This window comes from Sorex fumeus, unplaced genomic scaffold, assembly GCF_029834395.1.
Source record: "Sorex fumeus unplaced genomic scaffold, SorFum_2.1 ptg000051l, whole genome shotgun sequence".
Lineage (NCBI taxonomy): Eukaryota > Metazoa > Chordata > Mammalia > Eulipotyphla > Soricidae > Sorex > Sorex fumeus.
This window is the reverse complement of record NW_026606108.1, coordinates 37,989,719-38,014,370: the sequence shown is the minus strand read 5'-3', so window position 1 is coordinate 38,014,370 and position 24,652 is coordinate 37,989,719. Positions and strand designations below refer to the sequence as shown.

At 40.3% G+C, this 24,652-nt stretch overlaps 1 protein-coding gene across 2 annotated transcripts in view; it reads right to left on the bottom strand.

Annotated features, from left to right (window-relative positions):
* The window catches only part of CTNNA1 (catenin alpha 1), a 297,107-nt gene that overhangs the window by 131,412 nt on the left and 141,043 nt on the right, over window positions 1-24,652 (bottom strand). For both annotated transcript variants that reach the window (XM_056124865.1, XM_056124866.1), the window contains exons 4-5: window positions 1,217-1,383; window positions 585-704 (exon numbers count right to left, since the gene is read on the bottom strand). In XM_056124865.1, coding sequence (XP_055980840.1) covers window positions 585-704; window positions 1,217-1,383 — 287 coding nt within the window. The remainder of the gene's footprint in view (window positions 1-584; window positions 705-1,216; window positions 1,384-24,652) is intronic.

The window sequence follows — 24,652 nt, the reverse complement described above, 5'->3', positions numbered from 1 at the left end:
CCTGGAAGTCCCCAGCATCACTGGGGCAGCCCAAGTTTCCCCAACACACAAGGCAAGAACAGCACTGCAGTCTCAAGTCCTTGTTTTGATTGAACCAATGGCCCAGTTGGCAGAGAATCACTAGTGAAGCCCCTGGGTCTCCTGAGCACTGCTTAGAAAACTCTCCTCACCCTTAAAATACATTTAAGTAACAAAACAGTATATGGAGGGGAGTTTCTGATACAGAAGTATTTCCAATATGCTTCAATTTTTCAAAGAAGTTTTCAAAAGTCTGAATTAAACTCCACTACCAACTCAAGTTAATCCCTGAACACACAAAACAAATGTGTATCACCTCTCTAGTCATAATCACAACAAGCTACTTAAAGTAAAAGCTTCACAACAAATAGAAGTATAACATGAATGCAACTTAATTATAGCTTTATTACAAGAAATAGTAAAAGATACTTCTTAAATGTTTTCATCTAAGTCTACTGATAGAATGAGGTACTGGTACCTTCAGAAAGTTTATGTAAAATAGATCTTTACCACTAGATAGTATTTAAAAAAAAAAACCTTGAATTGTTACCAAATCATGACTGTACCTGCTGTCTTTTGGCTGCCATGATATTCAGTTTATCCACTTCAGGTTTCAGGGCTTTATACTGTATTCCTAAATCTTGTTCAGTGCCAGCATTCCTCAGTTTCAAAATACCTTCTTCCACCTAGAAAAAAAAAAAACCAGAAAAGCTTTAAACAAATCAAGCCTGTATATAAAGATCTAAAAAATCTATGTATCTTTTAAAAACTATTCAGATTGCAATGCAAACTTTTAATTTAGATGGATAAATATTTGAGTAGCTATTAAGATACCTTTACATGAGGTGAGATGGGCTGTATTATGCTAATTTCTACCTAAAAAGATAAAATTTAATGTATCTTAATTTCTCAACTCTGGAACTTAACTGGCAGAAGGAAATGTTTAATCAAAACTGAAAAAAGGGGGAATGAAACTAAAACAATACCTTTGGCAAGTTCCTCAATAAACCTAAAACAAAACAGGCTCATAGCAGAGCCAGTTGAATAGAGAAGGTTAAGTGTAACAAAACATTCCTGGTCCCTTAGGTAAACCAAGATCAAAACCAAACCAAATCCTAAGGAATGCTGAACTAAGTATGGCCAGCAGCAAACTCACTGTGATAGAGAAAACAAATTACAGACATGGGCCTGTACTTACAACTTTCAGCTGAACAAGTAATTTGTAGACATCTGCCATGTCAGCCAAAATAAGCAACCGGGTAACAGCAGAGAGCAAAGCTCTAGCTGCCCGAACCATGTTGCCACGTTTCACAGAAGAACAGGGATCATCTGCAAACTCTCCTGCAGCGCTCTTCATCAAATCACCTATGTTACAAAATGAAAAAATGAAAACTCAGCAGGAATGAACCTGAATAATTCATTTACAATGTAAATATTAAAAAAGGAAAACAGTTCAAACCCTGAATATTCCATGCACAGAATTAAGTTCAAGGATTCTGGGTTTTGTTTTGTTTTTTTCCCTGTCTTTTTATAGTTGTCACTAAGAAAAGTGTTCTTGTACATTACTGGTGAAAGCACAATTATCTGGAAAGCAATTTGGCTCCGAATAAAAAACCCTAAAAATACTCATTTCTGGGCTAGATAGACTGTAGACGTAGATAGTTTGCACATGCTTGACCCTTGTTCAATCTCCTGAGCTGCTAATGATCTTTCAAGTCTCATCAAGAGTGATCCTTGAGCACAGGAGCCAGGAGTAAGCCCGAGGCACCGCCAGGCATGGCCTTCCAAAAACCAAAATAGTAATAGTAATAATAATTTTTTAAATACTAATTTCTAGCAGCACTGGAACAGTAAGCAATAGAGTACCTGTCTTATATTCAGGAGGCTAGTGAGGTCAAGGCTTCAATCGCCAGCTCACACAGATGCCCAAGTGCGATCCCAACAACTTTACTATTTGATACCCCCACAAAAGGACCACAACGAAGTGACACTGGCACACCACAAAATCTCTAGTGCATAAAACCAAGTATATAAGTAACAAAATTAAATGAGTGTAACCCTCGGCTAATAACAAAGAAAAACAGGTGTTACTTATGTCTAGAGCTAAGAATAGAGTAGCTCCAGAATACACTTCCCATTTATGAGGCCCTGGGTTCAAAATTCTCCTTTCTGTTCATCTAATACTATTATTCCTTTCCTAAAAGATCCATTAAGCAGTAAGGAAAGCCTCTTTAACAAATTGTGCTGGCATCACTGGACGTCTACATGCAAAAAAATGGGCTCAGAACTCTGCCTAACACCATGTACAAAAGTAAGATCAAAATGGATTAAAGACCTCAACATCAGACCAGAAACCATAAGGTACATTGAAGATAAAGTTGGCAAAACCCTCCATGACATTGAAGCTAATGGTATTTTCAAAGATGCCACGCCACTGGCCGAGCAAGTGAAAACAGAGATAGATAAATGGGACTATCTTAAACTAAGAAGTTTCTGCACCTCAAAAGAAACAGTGACCAAAGTACAAAGACAGTCTACAGAATGGGAAAGGATATTCACCCAATACACATCTGACAAGGGGTTGATATCAAGGATATACAAAATACTGGTTGAACTCCACAAGAAGAAAACATCCAACCCCATCCAAAAATGGGGCAATGAAATGAACAGAAACTTTCTCAAAGAAGAAATCCGAATGGCAAAAAAAGCACATGAGAAAATGCTCTACATCATTAATCATCAGGGAGATGCAGATCAAAACCACAATGAGATACCATCTCACACCTCAGAGACTGGCTCACATTCAAAAGAACAAAAGCAACCGATGCTGGCGCGGATGTGGTGAGAAAGGGACACTCCTTCACTGTTGGTTGGAATGTCGACTGGTTCAGCCCTTCTGGAAAACAGTATGGATGATTCTCAAAAAATTAGAAATTGAGCTCCCATTTGACCCAGCAATACCACTCCTGGGAATATATCCCAGAGAGGCAAAAATGTACAGTCGAGGTGACATCTGCACTTGTTTGTTCATTGCAGCACTCTTTACAATAGCCAGAAACTGGAAGAAACCTGAGTGCCCAAGAACAGATGACTGGTTAAAGAAACCTTGGTACATCTACACAATGGAGTACTATGTAGCTGTCAGAAAAGATGAAGTCATGAAATTTACATACAAGTGGTACAACATAGAAAGTATCATGCTAAGGGAAATGAGTCAGAAAGAGAGGGATAGACATAGAAAGACAGCATTCATCTGGGGGATATAAAGTAACAAAATATGAGATTAATACCCAAGAATAGCTGAGATCAGCACCAGGAGGATTACTCCATAGCTTAGAGGCCAGTCGGGCATTCTAGGGGGAAGGGCAGCTCAGATAGAGAAGGGAGCACAAAATAAAGGGTGTTTGGAGGATCCTCCCAGGAGGGGAGATGCATGTCGAAAGTAGACTATGGACTGAACATGTTTGCCACTCAATGCCTCTTTTGCAGACCACAACACCCAAAAGGAGAGAGAGAACACAAGGGATTGCCCTGCCACAGAGGCAGGGTAGGATGGGGGGGATGGGGGTGGGGGGAATATTATCCATGGTGGTGGAAAATGGGCACTGGTGGAGGGATGGGTATTTGATCATTGTATAATCGAAACCCAAGCACAAAAAATTGTAAATCTACAACTGTACCTCATGGTGTTTCACTAATAATAATTAAAAAAAAGATTTAAAAAAATCCATTAAGCAGGGAGATGGCTCAAAGGACTACAGAGGATGGTTTGCCCCAGTTCTATCCCCAGGATCACAAGGTCCCACAAACACTGCCAGGAGTAAGCCCTGCACACCAAATGCCTAACCCACATCCAGAACTGCTGGATATAGCACACACACTCCCACCCCCAAAGAAATCCAAGAGAAGCACTGTATGTATCTAGAAGTGTAAAACCCAAGATCAGAGGGGAAAATACCTAAATTTAATACAACCTACATTCATATTCACAAAATGATAAAGTTATTATTAAGTACTTTTAATGTTATACTTTTAATGTTAAAAGTTATCACCACTGTTCAATTAGCCATTCCAACTACCAAATGTATACCACCTGCACAAAGACTCTGGTACAATCATTGACTAATTTTTCCATAACAAAACATTGAAACAATATTTCAGGTCAGATTAAACTCTGAAATGTAAATAGCCGTGCATAATATAAGTTTGCCAACCCAGTTTATAGCGGAGCTTCTCAACCAGGCTGGGAGGGGCTGGGTAGGATGGGAAAAACTGCCGTGGGATACTCGCAATTGTATACTCGCAATTGTTCGAGTCATTTTGGTAGTCACAGCTGAGACTGCTGTAGGCTTCCCAAGTAGCAGAGTTCATTTTCAATGCTAGGACAGCCCCTATGACAGAGCATCCATACTCAAAAACATCAGCAGTGATCAAAAAACGCTTGCATAATTGGTGGAGGGAAGTGTCACTCACTGGTGAAGGGATTAGTGTTGGAATATTGTACACCTGTAAATCATAAATATCTTTGTAATTCTCAGTAAAAATTTTTCGGTTAAAAAAAACATTGAAACAACTCAAATATTTAACAATAGCATTCAGTAATCAAGCTATGGACTACAAGTGATTGTTATGCAAATATCAGCCTTTATGTAAAAACCTTTAAGAATACAATAAGGGGGGCTGGAGCAATAGCACAGCGGGTAGACGTTTGCCTTGCATTCCCAGCATCCCATATGGTCCCCTGAGCACTGCCAGGAGTGATGTCTTAGTGCAGAGCCATAAGTAACCCCTGTGCATAGCTGGGTATGACCCAAAAAGCAAAAAAAAAAAAAAAAGAATACAATAAGGGCCTGCTGGAGATATTACACAATGCCCAGGGCATTTGCCTTGCACACGCTGACCCAGGTTCAATCCCCAGCACCCCATATGGCTCCCAAGCACCGCCAGGAGTGATTCCTGGGTGTAGAGCCAGGAGTAACTTCTAAGCATCGCTGGGTGTGACCCAAAAAGCAAATATATATATATATATATATATATATATGTATATATATATATATATAAATAAAATTAGAGACGGACTTGGGGGTGAAAGAGGACAACAGTAAGGCTGACACAGGTTGATCTACAACACCCCGAGCCACACCAGGAATGAGCCCTGAGTATGACCCTTCAGGTATGACCCAAAAACCAATGGGAAAAAAAAAAATGAAACCATATAGGATTTAAAAGTAAACAATAGTTCGCTGCGATAAATCTAATGGCTGGGGATACATACAATCCTAAAGTAAAAGAACTAGCCTTACATGTACAAGACCCTGAATTCGATCCCTAAAACTTTTTCGACTACCCCCCAAAAAAAATATGGAAGATTTTCTATAAAGAACATATACCACTCCATGATTTCAAAATTCAACAATACTAAAAAAAACTGACATTAAAATAACTAATTATTGATCATGCATTTCTGTAACAAATCACTTCAGGTACCCAATGTTCTTTTTTTAGCTAGAAGAAATAGGAGGGACAGGCTGTGTCTGGTTCCACCAGTTATTAATATGGAAAATGCCTCTACGGGATCTATCTTTGCATAGCCAGGAAAGCAATTACTCCTGCCCTTGGCTGAATGTGTTCACTTCAGATTGAACCCCAAAGGGCATTCACTCTCTCATCAAATCCAAAAAAAAGCTCACTCTCAAGAAGCCTAGATACTTATAAAGAGATCTGACTATATTTCTCCTAGGTTGTAGGATAAGAACCTAGTGAGGAAAAGTTAAGCTCACCCTCAAATTATTAATTATACCTAGAAGCAACATACACTACTAAGAGCAAAAACAAGTTCTACATACTTATAACACATAACTGAAAAACTCCAGAGCTCAATAATTTTCCTTGATCCAAGATTCAGATCTAGACATATGGCAGGTTTTTTTTGTTTGTTTGTTTGGAGCCAGGTCCTCAGTGCTCAGGGGCTACTCTGAGTTCCATGCTCAGGGATCATGCAGTACTAAGGTCTGAATATAAATATACAATCCATATAGACAATCTATAATTCTGTCTATAATATATAATCAGCCTGTTGAGTTATCCCTCTGGTTCTACATATGGTACTATTATATGGGGATTTAACAATTAAAATTATATCTTATGGTACTTAGAGTTCACTCAACAAATAATTGAGGGCACACTATATTAAAAACTATTGGGGGCAGGAGCGGTAGTACAGCGGGTAGGGCGTTTGCCTTGCACAGGCCGACCCAGGTTCGATCCCCAGCATCCCATATGGTCCCTCGAGCATTGCCAGGAGTAATTTCTGAATGCAGAGCCAGAAGTAACCCCTATGCTTCTCTGGGTATGACTCAAAAAGTAAAAAATTTTTTTTAAAAATTTTAAAGACTATATTAGATGCCAATGATACAGCAACACACACTTCCAGAAGAATATCCTCATGGTGCTTTCTCTAAAGAACAACAATTGGGGACAGAGCAAAAGTAAAGAGGGTAGGGCGCTACCCTTACTCATAGCCAAGCCAGGTCCAATTCCTGGCAACCCACATGGTTCTCAGAGCCCACCAGGAGTAATCCCTGAGCATAGAAGCAAGAGTAAGTCCTGAGCACAGCCAAGTGTGTCCCAAAACCAACACACACACATAAACACACACAACATAAACGACACACCTGTTCTCAAATGGATCACAATTTAAAGAGGACTACAATGCCAGAATTCCAAAAGTACCCTGGACAAGGTGCCATAGAAAATTAATTTGTAGAGTTTTTTATTCATGGGAGAAGTTGCCTTAGGTACCTCGCAAAATGAGGAAATTGAAACAACATTAAACAAATGATGTTAAGAACTACTGACTTTATTGGGCCAGAAGGATAGTTAGCAGAATGGATAGCATACTTGCCTCAACCAAGATTCAATCCCCAAACCCTGCCAGCAGTAACCTCCAAGTACAGAGCCAAGAGTAATAAGCCCGGACCTCCACCGGATGTGGCCAAAAGATGAAAAGAGATAATAATAATAATAATAATTTATAAAAATAAATTACTGACCTTATATAGTCGGTAGAATTTCACCTATTTGGTGAGAACTTTACTCACACTACAACAAATTTACTGGCAGAGATACAAAGCAAAACAAAGACTATTCTTGCCTTCAAATGATTTGTGATTCAGGAAAGAACATAAAAGGGGGTATCTTGCCTTCAAATGATTTGTGATTCAGGAAAGAACATAAAAGGGGGTATTATATGGCATTTTAACATATATGGTATAAGTACAAAATGCCATGGAGTTTCCAGCAAGACATGGGGCCAGAGAGATGGTACAGTGAGTAAAGCACTTGACTTGCACACAGCTGATCTGGGTTCAATTTCCAGCACTACATATGGTCACCAAGTCCAGACAGAAATGATCACTGATCACAAAGCCAGGAGTTAAGATCTGACCACCATCAGATATTGTCCCAAAACAAAACAAAAAAGACCGTACTTCGAAATGGACCACACTCTTATTAAAGAAGAAAATACAGTTTAGGTAGTACAATTAAAGGCATTATTAGCATTTAAGGCATTAGAGGTTTCGAGCAAAAAATCAAACACAGTACCATTCAACAATTGTGTTTTTGTTTTGTTTTGTTTTCTTGAGGGGAGGAGATAGGTTGGGCCATACCCAATGGTTTTCAAAGTCCTGGCTCGATGCTCAAGGATTACTCCTGACAGCTATCAGGGGGCCATATATAGTGCCAAAGATCAAACACAAATGGCTGCAAAAAGGCGAGCTCCTATATTTCTAAGTCTCTTATCCAACAATTGTTAAATATCCACTCTATGGCAGCATACCTTTTCTTGGGCAGGGAGGTGAGAAGAAATGGGGTAGAGGTGGAGGGCACATCCAGCAGTGCCCAGGGTTTATTCAAGGCTATGCTCAGGTACCATTCTAGTAGTGTTCAGGGGATCATATGGAATGCCAAGGATCAAACCTAATCTGCCACATGCAAATCTTAGAATCTTGCACGTGGCTGTATTATCTCTTCAGCCACAGCATCTTACATATTTTATTTAATCCTATCAATTACCTAGAAAACAAATTATATGAGACTTTCTTTACAAATAAGAAAACTAAAGCTTAGGCAGTTTAATTAACTCAATCACCGAATAATAGCAACACCAAGACTTCTAATTCTAATGCCAATCCTTACAGAACCACTTCTTATATTGAGGTATACAGAAGTAGGCATGTTTGGGAACTAAGCTCTCTAGTCTGGATAATAAGGGATGTATATAGAAGCAAGAGAAGACAGGGTATAAAAAGGCCAAGAGCAGTTCTTCGTCCCCAAAGCTGTGCTGCTCTTCTTCCCCACCCAGGAAGGAAGCTTTTATGTGTTCAAGCCATTTCATAAATAGAAGGAACAATATATCACCCAACTTCTCTCGCCCTTTCTCCCTGTCACAACAATGAAGAACTAACCCCCCCACAAAAAAAAGGCCAAGAGCAGAATACACAGAATTCCAAGGTCACAGAAATAAGTCAAAAGAAAGAATTAACTAAATTACACACAATGAGTTTAATAAAAGAGATGAGTCAGAAGGCCAAAGAGAGAGTCCAAGAAGGAACAGTAGAAATTTTATATAAAGATAGGGGTCAAATAATACAGTAACACATTCTGATTATAAAGAGTGAGGGAGAAGAAAACACCAAATCACAAAAGAATTTCAAGTTAGAGAAGTTCTGGAATAGACAAAATGACCTAATGGTTCTATAAGTGAACATAAATTGAAAGGGAATTTTTTAGTTAGAGTTCTTGAAAAATGTGAGTTTAGGAGTAAGGGGAGGATGTGCCAAGAGAAACAAATAGAAACATGATGAACTATTAAAAACGAAAAGGCAAAACTTGGGGCTGGAGCGGGTAGGGCATTTGACTTGCATGAGGCTGACCCAGGTTCAATTCCCCGCATCCCATATGGTCCGTCGAGCACCGCTAGGGGTAATAATTCCTGAGTGCATGAGCCAGGAGTAACCCTTGGGCATCGCCGAGTGTAACCCAAAAAAGAAAGAGAAAAAAAAAAAAGACAAAACTTTCCAAAAGTAAATTCATCAACAAAACCAAATGCAGGCATATATGAATTTATATTAAATATCAATGGAACAAGCCTTGAATATGGCACTTTAAAAAAAAAAATCTCAGGGTTAGGACAAAGAAGACGTTACTGGCACCTGCTCGAGGCAATCGACGAACAACAGGGTGGTCGTGATCGTGGTCGTGATCAATGGAACAGAATTGAGACTCCACAGAGATAGTATATGTTTAAAGGTAAGGCCCTCATCTTGCATGTGGCTGACCCCAGTACTATCCCTGGCATACACTAAGTCCTTTGAACAGGACTAGGAGTGATCACTGAGCACAAAGCCAGGAGTAGACCTGAGTACTACATGTGGACCCAAAATCCCAAAGAAAAAAGCAAAAAGGGGGCTAGAGCAATATTAGAATGGGTAAGGCATTTGCCTTGCATGCAGTCAAGCCTCATCCAATCACCAGCACCCCCAGATGGTTTCCAGAGTCCTGCCAGGAGTGATGTGATGCTTGAGCACAGAGTCAGGAATAAGCACTGAGAGCCTCAGGGTATATCCCCACCGCTGCCCCACCTCCCCCCCAAAAAAAAAAACACCTCTGCCCCCCCCCCAAAAAAAAAGAGCCAATTTTGAACAAGACTGCCAAAATCATTTATTAAGAAGGGGGGAAGTATTTCCAACAAACAATGCTAGGGCAATTAGATATGCACATGCCAATGAATGAAGCTGCCCCTACCTCATACCAAATAATAGAATATGCATTGTTTAACAACATTTAATCAGAAGGGGATATGGCTCAGTGGCACAACTGCCTTGCAAGTTTGAGACCCTGGATTTGATTCCTGGCACCATAAAGAAAAAAAAAAAGTTTAGTCAATGATAAGCCATATATATGATGGTGATTCCAATAAGCTATATTTTATGCCCTAGAAATGCTGCAGGCTATACCAGAGTTCTCAATAGAAGCCACATGGCCCTGTGGGCTCCCAGGATATTTGAAGGAAGACACAACACCAGACTAGGGGGTTGGCTGGTAGGATAAGGAAGCCACAGGAAGGAAACACAGTCAGAAGAGGGCCACAGCCAGAAAAAGGTTGAAAAACACTGAGCTAAGCCACCAAGATGTATGTAATTATACTCAATGACATTCACACTATGGTGAAATTACACTTCTCACAAACTATGCCCTTAACTAAACAACATATGACTAAATCAGTATGCCCTTAATTAAACACGACAACCAAGCTCATTGAGGTTTCTCAGGAGTTCAAGATGCCGCTCTGTCTAACGTTCATTGATTTAAAGAAGGCATTTGATTCTGTTGAGACGGAAGCGGTCATCGAAGCCCTAGCCAATCAGGGTGTACAAACTCAATACATCAGGATCCTCCGTGAGCTCTATTACGGATTCACTACCAGAATCTCAACATTCTACAAAGAAGTAATCATTCATGTCAAGAGAGGAGTTCAGCAGGGTGACACCATTTCACCAAAACTCTTCAGTGCCACCCTCGAGAACATCATGCGACGACTGGAATGGGAAGGAATGGGAGTGAAGCTAGATGGTCGGCAACTACACCACCTCTGCTTTGCTGATGACATCGTTCATCGTTCATCGTTCATCGTTCAACACCAAACACCAGCCAAGCGGCATAAATGCTAACCGACTTCGACCGTGAGTGTACAAAGGTCGGATTACAACTGAATCTCACAAAGACAATGTTCATGAGAAACAGTCTTGTTCCTGATGTTCCATTCACTCTCAACGGAACCACCATCTCCGAATACAATAGTTATATATACCTAGGTCAAGAAATCAACATGATGAATGACCTGGCACCTGAGTTACGCAGGAGGAAGAGAGCGGCTTGGAATGCCTTCAAGAGCGTTGAAGAAATAACTAAGAGAACAAAGAACCTCCAGTTCTGAGCACATCTCTTCGATTCCACTGTTCTTCCTGCATTAACATATGCCTCAGAGACCTGGGCCCTACGAAAACAGGATGAGAACACTATTCGGGTCTCTCAAAGAGGAACCGAAAGAGCTATGCTTAGAGTATCACGCTTCACTCAAATGAGAGATAGAATCTGGAGTTCCGATCTCCGTCAACATTCAAGAATCAGGGACGCTGTCTCATTTGCCAAGGCATCAAAAATTAGATGGGCTGGACACATAATGAGGTTTAGAGATGACTGCTGGACTAGAGCCATTACTGACTGGATTCCATGGCACGTCAAAAGGTCACGTGGACGCCCACCTACAAGATGGTCAGACTTCTTAGTCAAGACCCTGAATGATCGGTTTGAAGCTCTGCATGTTCCTAGAATGAGCAGATGCCATTGGGCTACGCTAGCACGCAACAGGGATGAATGGAGATGTTACTGGCACCCACTCGAGTAAATCGATGAGTAATGGGGTATCAAGTGATCAAGTGATGACTAAATCAAAACCTAAACAAGGGCTGGAAATGTGGCTCAGGGCAGAGCAGAGCACTCATCTTGCACATGTAAGGGCCTAGGTTCAGTTCCTAGTAGCACTGCCCTCAAGTACCAAAAAAAAAAAAAAAGAAGGAGAAAGGAATTTAAATGTAAGAGCTACAAATGTTCTAAAACACTTGTAAGAAAAACCAATGAGTCTTTATGATTTCTGACTGTGTGTGGTTTCTTGCCCATAAACAAGGAGAGGGGTGAGGGAGGAGGGGCAGCGGCAAGGAGACAAGTAAACTGAACATCAAACCTTTTCATTTATGGGCTTCACAGGACACATAAAAAAACAGGAGGCTTGAGCAAAGAGACAGCACAGAGGTTAAAAGCGCTTAGCTTGCACACAACTAACCCTGGTTTGATCCCCAGCGTCGCATACAGTCCCCCAAGCACCACTAGGAGTGATCCCTAAGCACTGAACCCGCAATCCTAAACAATGCCAGTTGTATGGGCTGGAGCGATAGCATAGCGGGTAGGGCGTTTGCCTTGCACGCGGCTGACCTTGGTTTGATTCCAGCATCCCATGTGGCAAAAAAAAAAAAAAAAATTGCCAGTTGTGCCACAAATAATACTTTTTATAAAAACAAAGTTTTTTAATCAAGAAGGTCACATATTGGGAGAAAATGATAACTTCACAACAGCAAAAACCCATGTCATGATGAATGAATGGTTCCCAATCATAATGCCCTAAAAAAGGAACTCAAAAATCTAGTTATGAAGATTTCAATGGCCTTCAAAAGTCCTCCAAGAATGGTACATAGAACTATGTAGCTGTTAGAAAGGATGAAGTCATGAAATTTACATACAAGTGGTACTACATGGAAAGTATCATGCTAAGCGAAATGAGTCAGAGAGGGACAGACATTGAAAGACTGCATTCATCTGGGGAACATAAAGTAACAAAATAGGAGACTAACACCCAAGAACAGCCAAGATAAATACCAGGAGGTTTACTCCATGGCTTGGAGGCCAGCCGCACACTCTAGGGGTAAAGTCAGCTCAGATAGAGAACGGAGCACCAAATAAAGGGTACTGGGAAGATCCGCCCAGGATGGGAGATGCATGCTGAAAGTAGACTATAGACCGAACATGACTGCCACTCAATTCCTCTTCTGCAAACCACAGCAGCCAAAAGGAGAGAGAGAACAAACAGGAGTGCCCTGCCACAGAGGCAAGGTGAAATGGGGGGATGGGGGGTGGGAGGGATACTGGGATCAGTGGTGGTGGAGAATGGACACTAGTGAAGGAATGGGTACTTGATCATTGTATAACTGAAACCCAAGCACAAAAATTTCTAAGTCTACAACTGTACCTCATGGTTACTCCCTTATCCAGGGAGTATTAAAAGAAGAGGGGAGTAGGAGAAAAAACCCACTATCAGTTTGCTGTAAACTGTTCTCCATCTGAAGAGCTTGGCATACTTTTATACAACTCAGTGAAACCAATCAGTCTAGAGTTCTCTACTAAAATTTCCATATCATGGGATTTCTAAATATTGAAAATTACTTTTAGTGCTTTGGTTCTACTATCACTTACTCTATACCAAATTCTTCTAAATAATCTGGGTAAGGGATATCTCTCTTTCTCTCTTCTCTCTCTCTCTCTCTCTCTCACACACACACACACGTGACGTAAATGTTATCATCCTATCAACTACTATTTCATAAAATAAATTGACAGAACCAAGTCCTTATAAAATTGCTCACTCAGGGCAGAGAAATAATACAGGGGGTAAGACACTTGCCTTGCATGTGTTTGACCCAGGTTAAATCCCTGACACCATTATGGTCCATGAGCCCCACCAGGAGTGATCCCTGGGCACAAAGTCAAAAGCAAGCCTTGAGGACAGCCAGGTTTGACCCCCAAAAAATTATCTGCTAACTTCAAAATAATCATGGGCAAATGTGCATTTCCTAACCTGTCCACTCTTTCCCCCAATTTTAAAATTTATTTTCCAAGAGTTGATAAAAAAAAAAACATTTTTCACACTTGCTAACAAAATTGCTAATACAATAACAAAGAACAAGAGGTTTTATAGGATAGACCTTATATGGGAAGGAACCAGATGGTGGTTTATAACTGGCATAACTAACATGACCTGTGATTTGTGATGAACCTGAATAAAACATTTCATCCACTCCACCTTCATCTCATCTTTCCATTCATTAGTGGGGAATTTGGCCCAAACCACTGACTCCTAGATAATATCTCTTATAACTATAGGAAAACTGAATTGAATCAACAAATTTCTGGCACGTGGTTTAAGAGAACTTTTCCAGGAACAAAGAGATAGCAGCGCAACTGAGCAGGGTGCTTGCCTTTGCACGCGTCTGGTTCAGGTCTGATCCCCAGCACGCCATGTGGTCCCCTGAATACTGTCAGGAATGATTTCTGAGCACAGAGTCAAATAAGCCCTGAGCAAAGCTAAGTATAGCCCCCAAAAATAAGAAGATAGACACCTTTCTGGAACATCATTTTCAATCCACAAAATTATTTTATCTTTTGTGATGGGGTACAGGAGTCTAAGGGATACAAAGTATCAGGGAATAAACCCTGGACAACACACGCACGCGCACACACACACACACACACACACACATGCAACGCAGGTGTTCTACTGTTAAGTTATATCTTAGCCCAAAAGTGTTTATCTTTTAAAAATTGGTCCAGGAAATAAACATTCAGTATCACATTATTTAAATCCATAGCCCATCAGATATGATGGAAAAACTGAACGAACATCCCTTTCCTGATTCACTGGGGTTAGGAAAAGAGCTTTTAAATTTCTTTTTCCAGTTGGCAGGATGGATTTTTTAAGTTAAAATAGAGTACCACACATATTCATGTTCTCATTTTCCTTACTAATTCAAGTGTGCCCTGCTGCTATTCAGAAACACTCCAAAGAGAGGCACTTACTTCCTGATTACACATTCAAATAAATGCATAACATGCATTTCCACTTGGAATCACTTTCTTCAGAAATTAACCAGTACAAACCACAATATCGCAACATCATAGTTGAAGTCATGCCAAAGTCAAAATTATTATACCTAAGATAACTTCCGCAGCTATACTGTAAAATATATTAAGGCAGTAATATTGCCCACAGTGACTTAAAGGCATTTTCCTATTTCATGTTATTTTTGTCAATTTAGTAAAAGACTTGAAAGAGGGAAAGTAGCAATTTCAAAATAACAGGAAACATTTTAACCTAATGACTTCATTCTTCTTTCCTCACTCCCAACTGGCTACACCTTTGCAGAGCAGCACATGTTCACGCACATGTAGCCATCCAGAAGTCAGTGGCAGCATCCTTGATACATCCCAAGTAAAAGAATACATACAGCATTCACCCTAGAAACTTAGATTAAGTAAATTTTAAGACAGTAAACAAAAAACAAACAAAAAAACAGAAAACAAAGGAATGACAAGTTCATCATTATTTAATTTATATTCTGCTATTACTGCTAACGTTAAATGAAGAACAAGAGAAAGCAGATTAAAAAAAATAGTAAGGCCGAAGGAATAGGGGTCAGTAGGGAGTCATTTTTAAATTAATCACAACCCTCAAAAACATGTGAAGGGTAGGAATTAAAAGGGGAGCACTTCTAATAACAGACCTAGCCATCAAAGGAATCACATAAAAAGAGGTATCGGGCAGGAGCTGAAGCAATGGGCATTTGCCTTGAATACAGCCTACCTGGGTCTCTCAGCACTCAGCCACCAGGACTAAGCCCTTAACACTGCTTGGATATGACCCCAACTCTACTCCCCAGCCCAGGTACACACACACACACACACACACACACACACACACACACACACACCCCACCCAGATGAAAAAAAATCTAAGGGGAGAAAGGCAAAGTAACACATGAGAAACCAGAACTCAAGAAAAAGTATAAGGAAAACTCAGTTAATTAATTTTTTTGTTTTTGTTGTGTGAGCAATAGCACAGTGGTTGGGCATTTGCTTTGCAAGCCACCGGCCCGGCCGAGCCAGGTTTGATTCCTCCGCCCCTCTCGGAGAGCCTGGCAAGCTACTGAGAATATTTCGCCCACACGGCAAAGCCTGACAAGTTACCCGTGATGTATTCGATATGCCAAACACAGTAACAAGTCTCACAATGGAGACATTACTGGGCCTGCTCCAGCACATGGATGAACAACGGGAGGACAGTGCTACAGTGCTACAGTTGTGCTTTTTTAGGTTTTGGGGGTCGCAGCAAAGCTCAAGGGTTACAGAGGGGACTATATGATTCTGGGGATTGGAACCCAGTTGGCCAAATGCAAGGCAAGAGTCTTACCCACTGCATTCTCTCTGCTGCCCCATGACTTCTTGTTACATTTAACAAAGTGATTACATTAATCTGAAAACATATGTAAGATCAGCTCATAATATTAACCTGATTGAAACCACACTAAAACCAGCAAATAAAAATGCAAACTCTCAAATGCCCAAAGTTCCTCAAAATTTTGCTTCAAGTCTTTATGAACTAACAAGCCTACTGTCTCCTGTTTACCTCTCAGAAACTATTCCCAATATTCACTGATAGTTGCTTTGTACTAATCACACCTGTCTTTTAAGATCCATTTCCCAGTTTGTGTATATTAGATGTAGGTACATTAGTCTGAAACTGTCAATGTCTGCACTGGACAGGACACCAATTTTCACTTACTTCAATATGACTCTAGTCAGTTACCAGGGAGAAAATTATGCCTCAAGAGTCTGACAGCCTATGCTCAATATCCTTTTGTCAAGGACAAAATAAATCATTATTTTTCTTAAAACTGCCAAGAATCACAAACAAAACATATACACATAGCCTTCAATATATGTATAAATATTTTCCTCCCCATATACAATTCATTCAAGCTATACCAAGAACGATGAAATCGAAGTCTTCAGTTTCACTTTACAATTACTGAGATAAATAAAAAGAATTTTATCTTAATTTGAAATCCTCATTGCCTATCTATGACAACAATGTCCTGTAAATTTGAAAGACAGGGCAGACAACAATGTCCTACAAGACAGTTCAGAAAGACAGGTGTACATACATACATGTGTACATACAAGATATATACAAATAGACAAGAGACCACCAGTCCGAGCTGAAAAATTTCAAGATTTAGAAAAGCCAAAAAAAAAAAAAAAAGATCTGTGCAATAAAATCAATGAGCATGTTTGCCAATCAATTACAGATACTAAGGTCACCCAGAAGCTAGCTAACTCAATAGTTTTCAAATACTGCTTCAAGCAAGACCAACAAAGACTACTTTCTTGCTCTAAAAGCAAGGTTATTTGCTTTAGAAAAGAAGACTCTTGTAATAATTGAGATTTAGTACTAAATACCACTGATTTTTCTCAATAATCCCAAGTCCTACTTTTCACTTTTTTAAAAAAAAATTGTATTTCTTTTATTGAACCACCGTGAGATAGTTACAAAGTTTTTGTGAGGGTTTCAGTTATACAGTGTTTCAACACCCATCCCTCCACCAGTGCCTACTTTTACAATTAAACAATAAACTTGCACTATAATCAAAATTTAGCTAAAATCGAATCATTATCCAAAAGCCAGAATATGAGTCTCCAGAAGTCGCTTTTTTTTTTTTGCTTTTTGGTCACACCTGGCAATGCTCAGGGGTTACTCCTGGCTCTCCACTCAAGAATCACTTCTGGCGGTGCCAGGGACCATATGGGATGCTGGGAATCAAACCCAGGTCGGCCGTTTGCAAGGCAAACCCCCTACCTGCTGTGCTATTGCTCCAGCCCCTCCAGAGAAATCTTAAGACAAATACTGCCTGATCTTTAAACAGCCATGAAAGAGGGAAAACTTATAAGCAAATATCAAAATGTCTGTTTTCTATTTACTAGACAAGGACAGTCAAAGAATTTGTTCTATTTGTACCTTCTAGTCAATTGTATAACAGGCATCAGTATTAGATTTTTTTTAATTATGGATAAAAGATTGCAGTGAATTATCCAGGTACTTTCTGGTTGTCAACCATATGAACAACACAGGTTAAACTGGCTGTGGTTCATCCCATATGGTCCCCCGAGCACCGCCAGGAGTAATTCCTGAGTGCAGAGCTAGGAGTAACCCCTGTGCATTGCCGGATGTGACCCAAAAAAAGCAAAAAAAATTAAATAAATAAAATAAATTGGCTGTGGTTAATGGCATGGCACAAAATCATGGAACAAAAATCAAACCAAATGATCGAATCAACAGTAAATATCATAGCCTTTATCTGTGATCTTTTCTCTATGCAAAAAAACCTAACTTTTACAGGACTACCATAATTCTTGCCCCACATTAAAATGATTGCAAATACATGCAATCACTTCCTGATTTTCAACTCCAAGTTAATTCTATCCCTGCCTTGTTTTTTTTTTTTTTACATAAGATGAAAAAGTCTAAAAGATTATCAACTTCTCAATGTCTGAACACATGGTACAATCAAGAACAGTAATAGAGAAGCCACAAAAATAGCTCAAAAAACTGAGCATAAGCTCTGAATGCAGTAGACCTGAGTTTGATTACTGTCGCCACGGGAATGACACCAAACAGAGTCCAGTGTGGCTCAAAAATAAAATATTTATAGAAACTCCTTTAATGCTTCTTATAAAGCTGGCTGCAAGGCTATGAATTCCCTAAGCTGTTGCCTATCCATGAAGCTCTGTATCATTCCTTCAAATCTGAATAATTTATCAGATAAAGTATTCTTGATGAGGTGTTCATTTCATTGAGTTTTTGTACTATATCCCTCCACTCTCTGCTGCTCAGTCTCATTTGATAGATCTGCTGTAAATCTTAAGGGTTTTCCTTTGTATGTAAATTCCTTTTTTGATCTTGCTGCTTTCAAATATACTGTCTCTGTCTTTGATTTTATTCATTCTGAGCACAATGTATCTTGGAGTTTCCCTACTTCGAGTCTTTTTTTATTGGGAACCTTTGGTCCTCTTATATTTGGCTGCCTAGATTTAACTCTGGGAAACTCTATTATTTCTTTAGCATGAAAAGCATGTGATCAGTATTGTAAATCCCAGTAACTTCAGAAAAAAATGGTTTTTTAAAAAATATTTAAAGGAAAAACAACAGACCTTTGACAAATCAAGAAATGTCTATAGATACTTATCACTGCCCATGAATGGCTCACAAGCATCATCATACCCTATATATATTAATAACCAAACATGAAGAAACCAAAATAAATTACCCCCAAATAACACTTTTGTTTTTAAAGGAAGCATCCTGCACCTATGAAAACAGTAAAAAAGAAAAAAAAATGGCTACCACCCCATTACGTGTCAACAGAATAGTTTGCTTCTACTAAACATCATTCTATTATAACCTCTGTTCCTTTGGAAAACTCTCACCCCAGTCTCTGTGTCCTGGGGTGAGCTCACTCTTCTGATCTAACCTCACTCTTCTACGACAATAGAAACTAGTCCAATAGTAATAATGACCAAGCAGAGTTAGTGAGTTCCCCAACCTGCACTGTAGAAGGAAAGTCTCTTCCTGCAGGGATGACCACCTCAGTTGGTCATGCTCTCCACCACACACCTATGAAAACTGAGTAACCTAAAATATGTGGAGGTAAGTGAGGATGAAAGCCTCAGATCCTTTGTCAGTCACATGCATCCATGCCTAAACTCCACAAAGGCATTAATTCCTCATTTTATATACCTGATTATCTCAAGCACTTCAAAATCTAAACAAGGGAGTCAAGATTCGATGCAACAAACAGTGACATTCTAGGTATGTTTAGCAAAAATAAGTTAGATATAGGAACTTAGGTACTTGCAAAATTGTTGGGAGAAACAGAGGAACTGGCTCAAAACTCAACTCCATGTGTTGTCTCCCCAGACACAAGAATCCATTAGGAAAATAGATACCAGATAAGGGACTTAGATCAAAGAAGTGAAGTATCTGCCTTACATGATTTTGTTCCCTGGCACCTGTAAGCCCGCCTCAAACCCCTGAGCACTGCTAAAACCACCCAATGAAAAAGGGGAGGGGATTAGACAGTCAGGCTTGGGCCCGCAGTGACGAAACTTGTTGGGCCTCACAGGATGGGGGTGGAGCCAGGCCTGTCCTCCCCACCCCAATGAGACCCCAAGTCATCGCTCATGAACGGCCTCTCTGGCTCCTGATCAAGCTGCTTAATGACCATGATCCCAGAGACTCAGAAACAAATCTCGAAACCCATTGGCTTTTGGAAGAAATGTGTCCGGACCCCGCAGTAGGTTACTGTCACCGGGCCACCCCGGGGAGGAAAGGGTGTTGTCCCTCCGTCTGCTCCCCCTTGGCAGCTCGGTGGCCGTCATCCTCCAGAGGCCATTAGACAGTCAGGTCTGGGCCCGCAGTGACGAAACTTGTTAGGCCTCACAGGATGGGGGTGGAGCTGGTCCTGGTCTCCCCGTCCTAATGAGACTCCAAGTCATCGCCCACAAACGGCGGCCTCTCTGACTCCTGATCAAGCTACTCAATGGCCATGATCCCAGAGACTCAGGAGCAAATCTCAAAACCCAGTGGCTTTTGGCAGAAATCCCTCCAGATTTAAGTGTTAAAATTTCAGAATTTCGAAATCATATGGCCCTACTGCAGCCACACGACATATGTTATTCATAACCAGCAATAGAACACAAATTGTCTACTGTTGCCTTTTCAGCAGATCTGAGTGTTGGGGTAAAATCTCAAATAATAATGGTGGGTCAGGTGTCAAAATATTCAATGTGATCAAAGTAGAGAGAGAGTAATGTGAAAATCATCTGCCCCACAGGTAGGGGGAGGGTGTGGGATGGGGGTATACTGGGGTTTTTGGGGGTGGAGAATGGGCACTGGTGAAGGTATGGGTGTTTCATTATATGACCGAGACTTAGACCCGAAAGCTTTGTAACTGCTCTCATGGTGATTCAATAAATAAAATTATAAAAAATGAGAAAAAAAAGTAAGGTAGAGTTCATGCCCAATCCAATCAGCTAATCAGTGGCTGAATAAATAGCAGTACTCCTACATAAAAAAAGAAAAGAAAAGAAAAGAAAAGAAAAGGAAAGGAAAGAAAGAGAAAAGAAAAGAAAAAGGGGAGGGGGAGAAGTACAGAGCTTCCCTTGTCACGGTCAGGAAATTAGAGATCAAGAGGCCAGAACCTAAGTTTGAGATTCAGAAAATAAAATATATATATACAAAAAGGGGGTGGGGGCAACGCATGTGGCAGAGATAGTATAGGAGGTAGGTCACTTGCCTTGCACACGGCCAACTGGGGTTCGATCCCTGGCAACACATACATATGATTCCTCCAAGTCCCATCTTTGAGGATAGAGCCAGGACTAACACTATGGAGAGGCGATTTGGGGGAGTTCTGGAGGGCAGGGGACTAGAGCAATAGTATAGCAGGTAGGGAGTTTGCCTTGCACACAGCCAACCTGTGTTTGATCCTCAGCATCCATATGGTCCTCTGAGCCCAGCAGGAGTGATTCTCATGTGCAAAGCCAATAAGGAATAAAACCTGAGCACCACTGGGTGTCCCACCAAAACCCAAAAAAAAAATAAAATAAAATAAAATCCATACTATACACAGTCTAAAATACCACTCGGTAATCTAAGAATAGAAAACAGTAATCATTTCCACAACTTGTAACTGATGAGGTTATAAGATTGACAAATTAAAGATATAAACCTACTGGAGATTACTTTAGGAATACTTTTCTGGAGGAAAGAAGAGGTAAGTAGCGAGAGATTTAGATTTTTGAGTCACACCTGCCTTTGTGCTCAGAGACTCTGCTGGGGATCAAACCCAGGCCTCCTGCATACAAAGCATGCATTCAGCCTGCTGAGCTACTCTCTGGCCTCATAAAAATCCATTTTAAAAGTTCTACAACCTGTCTGTGAGGGAACTTTAATCACAGTTATATAGGTATACGTAAGTAACACATATTTATATTTGGTATTTTGTTTCATATACATTTTTCTTCAACTTATAAGAAGACTTGCTTCCTATAGTTCTTCTCCCAGAAATGTAACCTAAGGATATAAACACCACACATATAATAAAAAGAAAGCATTATATCTACATGGTGTTCATTCACGAAGCATTGTTTATGTTACAAACGAAAAAATGGGGATAGAGAACATAGCTAAGAAACTGTGTGCTCAAAATCTCTGGTACCGAAACATAATGAAACAAACACATAAAAATAACCATTAAGTTCAATAACGGGGGGGGGGAGGAGAGGAGGGGGAGGGAGGGCGCACGAGCACGAGGCAGGCAAGTGAGATCCCATCTAGATCTCTCATCCTTCTACCCTGGAAGGGAGCAACATGACCATGCTGCCAGCCAGGCTATTTCACTCAGGGTGTCCTGCAGGGGGGCAGGTGAGACCCCTTCCCCACCCCAAAGAACCTAGCCCCGGCTTCCAAAAACCTCCAGAACTCAACCACTGCCCAGCTAATGGCCGCTCTCCACACGCTTGGGCAGAGACTCACTCATGACTGAACCTTTTTCTTAACTACCCAGCCTCGACACTTCATAGGACACACCCTTCCCATACTCCAAGAGTACCGCACTACATTTGATGGGATTCAAAGAAGGAGGCAACCAACCTTAGAGGAAAACATTATATTATTTCAGTTCTGTTTTGGGGCAGGGGTTGGGGTTCGGGATGGAAATACCCAAAATACGGTGTTGGGAAGATGTAATGGAGCTGGGATTAGTGTTTGAATATTAAATGTAATCAAATATTGTGAACTACTTTATAAAATAAATAAAGTTCAATAACAGAAATGACGCAATAGAAAGTATGTAGTTCTTGTTTTTTGGGTTTTTTTTTTTTGCTTTTCGGGTCACACCTGGCAATGTCAGGGGTTACTCCTGGCTTTGTACCAAGAATCATTCCTGGCAGTGCTCAGGGATGCTGGGAATTGAACCCGGGTCGGCCACATGCAAGGCAAACGCCCTACCCTCTATGCTATCACTCCAGCCCCAAAAAGTATGTAGTTTTTTGATCAGGGATGTGATTCAGTAATAAAGCACACATTTTGCATGTGTGAGACAAAGTTCAATTCCCAGCACTGCACCAAAAAGAAAAAAAAAAGTATACAATTTTAAGGAATACAAATTTCAAAGTTGTACTTAATGATTTTTTAAACGCCTCCAATTACACCAAATTTCTATTTGGCAATAGAAGAAATCCACACCATCAGTGCTCAGAACTTACTCCTGGCCCTGCACTGAGAGATTATTCCTGGTGGGGCTTGGGGGGACCATAAGTGGTGCCAGAAATTGAACCTGGGTTGGCTGTGTACCAGCTGTACTATCAGGAGCCTGACCTATTGTACTATCACTCTAGTCCCATGTTCAACTTTTTAAAATAACTAAAAAAGCTAAAATTAGAAGTAGGATAAAATGTATATTATAGATATGCATAGCCAAGGATTATAAAAGGTATTACAAAACTAATAAAATATCATAATAATTCAAAAAAGGAAAAATAACATATGGAGAATTTGTATGCTAAATATTAATTTTTAAAAATCTAAGTAGAAGAAAACAGGGGCTGGACTTGCAAGCGAGGGTTTATCGCGGCACTACACTCAGTCAGCACTCCTGGTGGTGGTGTGGGGGGGGAGGTTGTAGAGAGGGGTGGCCAGGCAGCAAATTTAGGTGAGTTAAGCACCCTGCTCACTGTACTATCTCTCCAGTCCCCTCAAGAGGCTTTTCAACAAATGATAACACAGCAGCTAGATATAGCATTAGAGACAGATGAACTTGACCTATTCCCTATAGATTATACAAAAATTAATCAAGATGAGTCAGAAGTTTAAACATTTAAATGTAAAACTATTAAAGTTCTTCAATGAGAGAGGCGTTTGGGACATACCTGACTAAAACAAAAAAAGATCCAGTTTTTGTTTTTTTTTTTATAGAGGTAGACAAGATTATCTAAAATTTTCATAGAAAGCAAAATGGCAACAATTTTTAAGTTTTTTAAAAATTAAGTGAGGAATCACTTTATGCCATCCTAAGACTCCCATTACCATAGCAAGACTGTGCAGGTGGTGGCCAGAGCCATAGTACAGTGGGTAGGGTGCCTGCCTTGCACAAGGCCCACCCAGGTTCAGTTCCCAGGATTCATATCATCCCCAGAGCACTAACAGGATGATTTCCTGAGTGAAGAGCCAGGAGTAAGCCCTGAGCACTGCTAGTTGTGGTCCAAAAATTTTTTTAAAATAAATAAATTTAATTTAAAATTAATCTTAAAAAAGACTGTGTGGATGGAGCCAGAGAGAAAATACAGGAGTTAAGGTGATGTCTTGTATCCCACCAACTCTGGTTGAATTCCCTAGGACCATATGTAGTCTTAAGCACAGAGCCAAGACAAATCTCAGAGCACTGCTAGGTGTGGACCACAAAGATCCCCTCAAAAGAGACTGTATGGAATGACATATAAATCAAGGGGACAAAATAAAGAGCTCAGAAATAATTCCCAACAAGTACAGCTGTACTGAAAGGTACAATAGCAATGTATAATCAAAAAGTCAAGTTTTTTCTTATTTGAGGGGATGGGGAGGCGATATTCAGAAGCTACTTGTGATAACACCAGTGATCAAACAAGGGCTAGTTGTATGCAAGGTATCCACCTTAATCTCTGTACTGTCTGGCACCAAACCTCTTGTGTTTCAAAAGAACATGCGAAAACCTATGTACTAAGACTTGATAATTCTTTCTCACAGGCAGGAAAGACAGTATAGGGACCTGCCTTGCATGTCACTGACATCAGTCTGTACTACACAGGGTCTCCCAGTACTGCCAGGGTGATCCCATGGAGAACCCATGTGCTCCCCACCCCCCCAAAAAAGAATCCTTTCACATACGTCATAACATAATCCACAAATAAAAAAAATAAACTGAAGTTTCTCAAATCAAAAACTTTGAGGACTGGAGAGATGGTACAAAGGTGTTTCCTTGTGTATGACCTGTTTTGTCCTTGAAACCAGGGGAGGTCCCCAGCATACTGCCAGGTGTGACTCCTGAATAGAGACCCACAGGTAGCCCTTGAGCAAAAGCCCTGGGGTTAT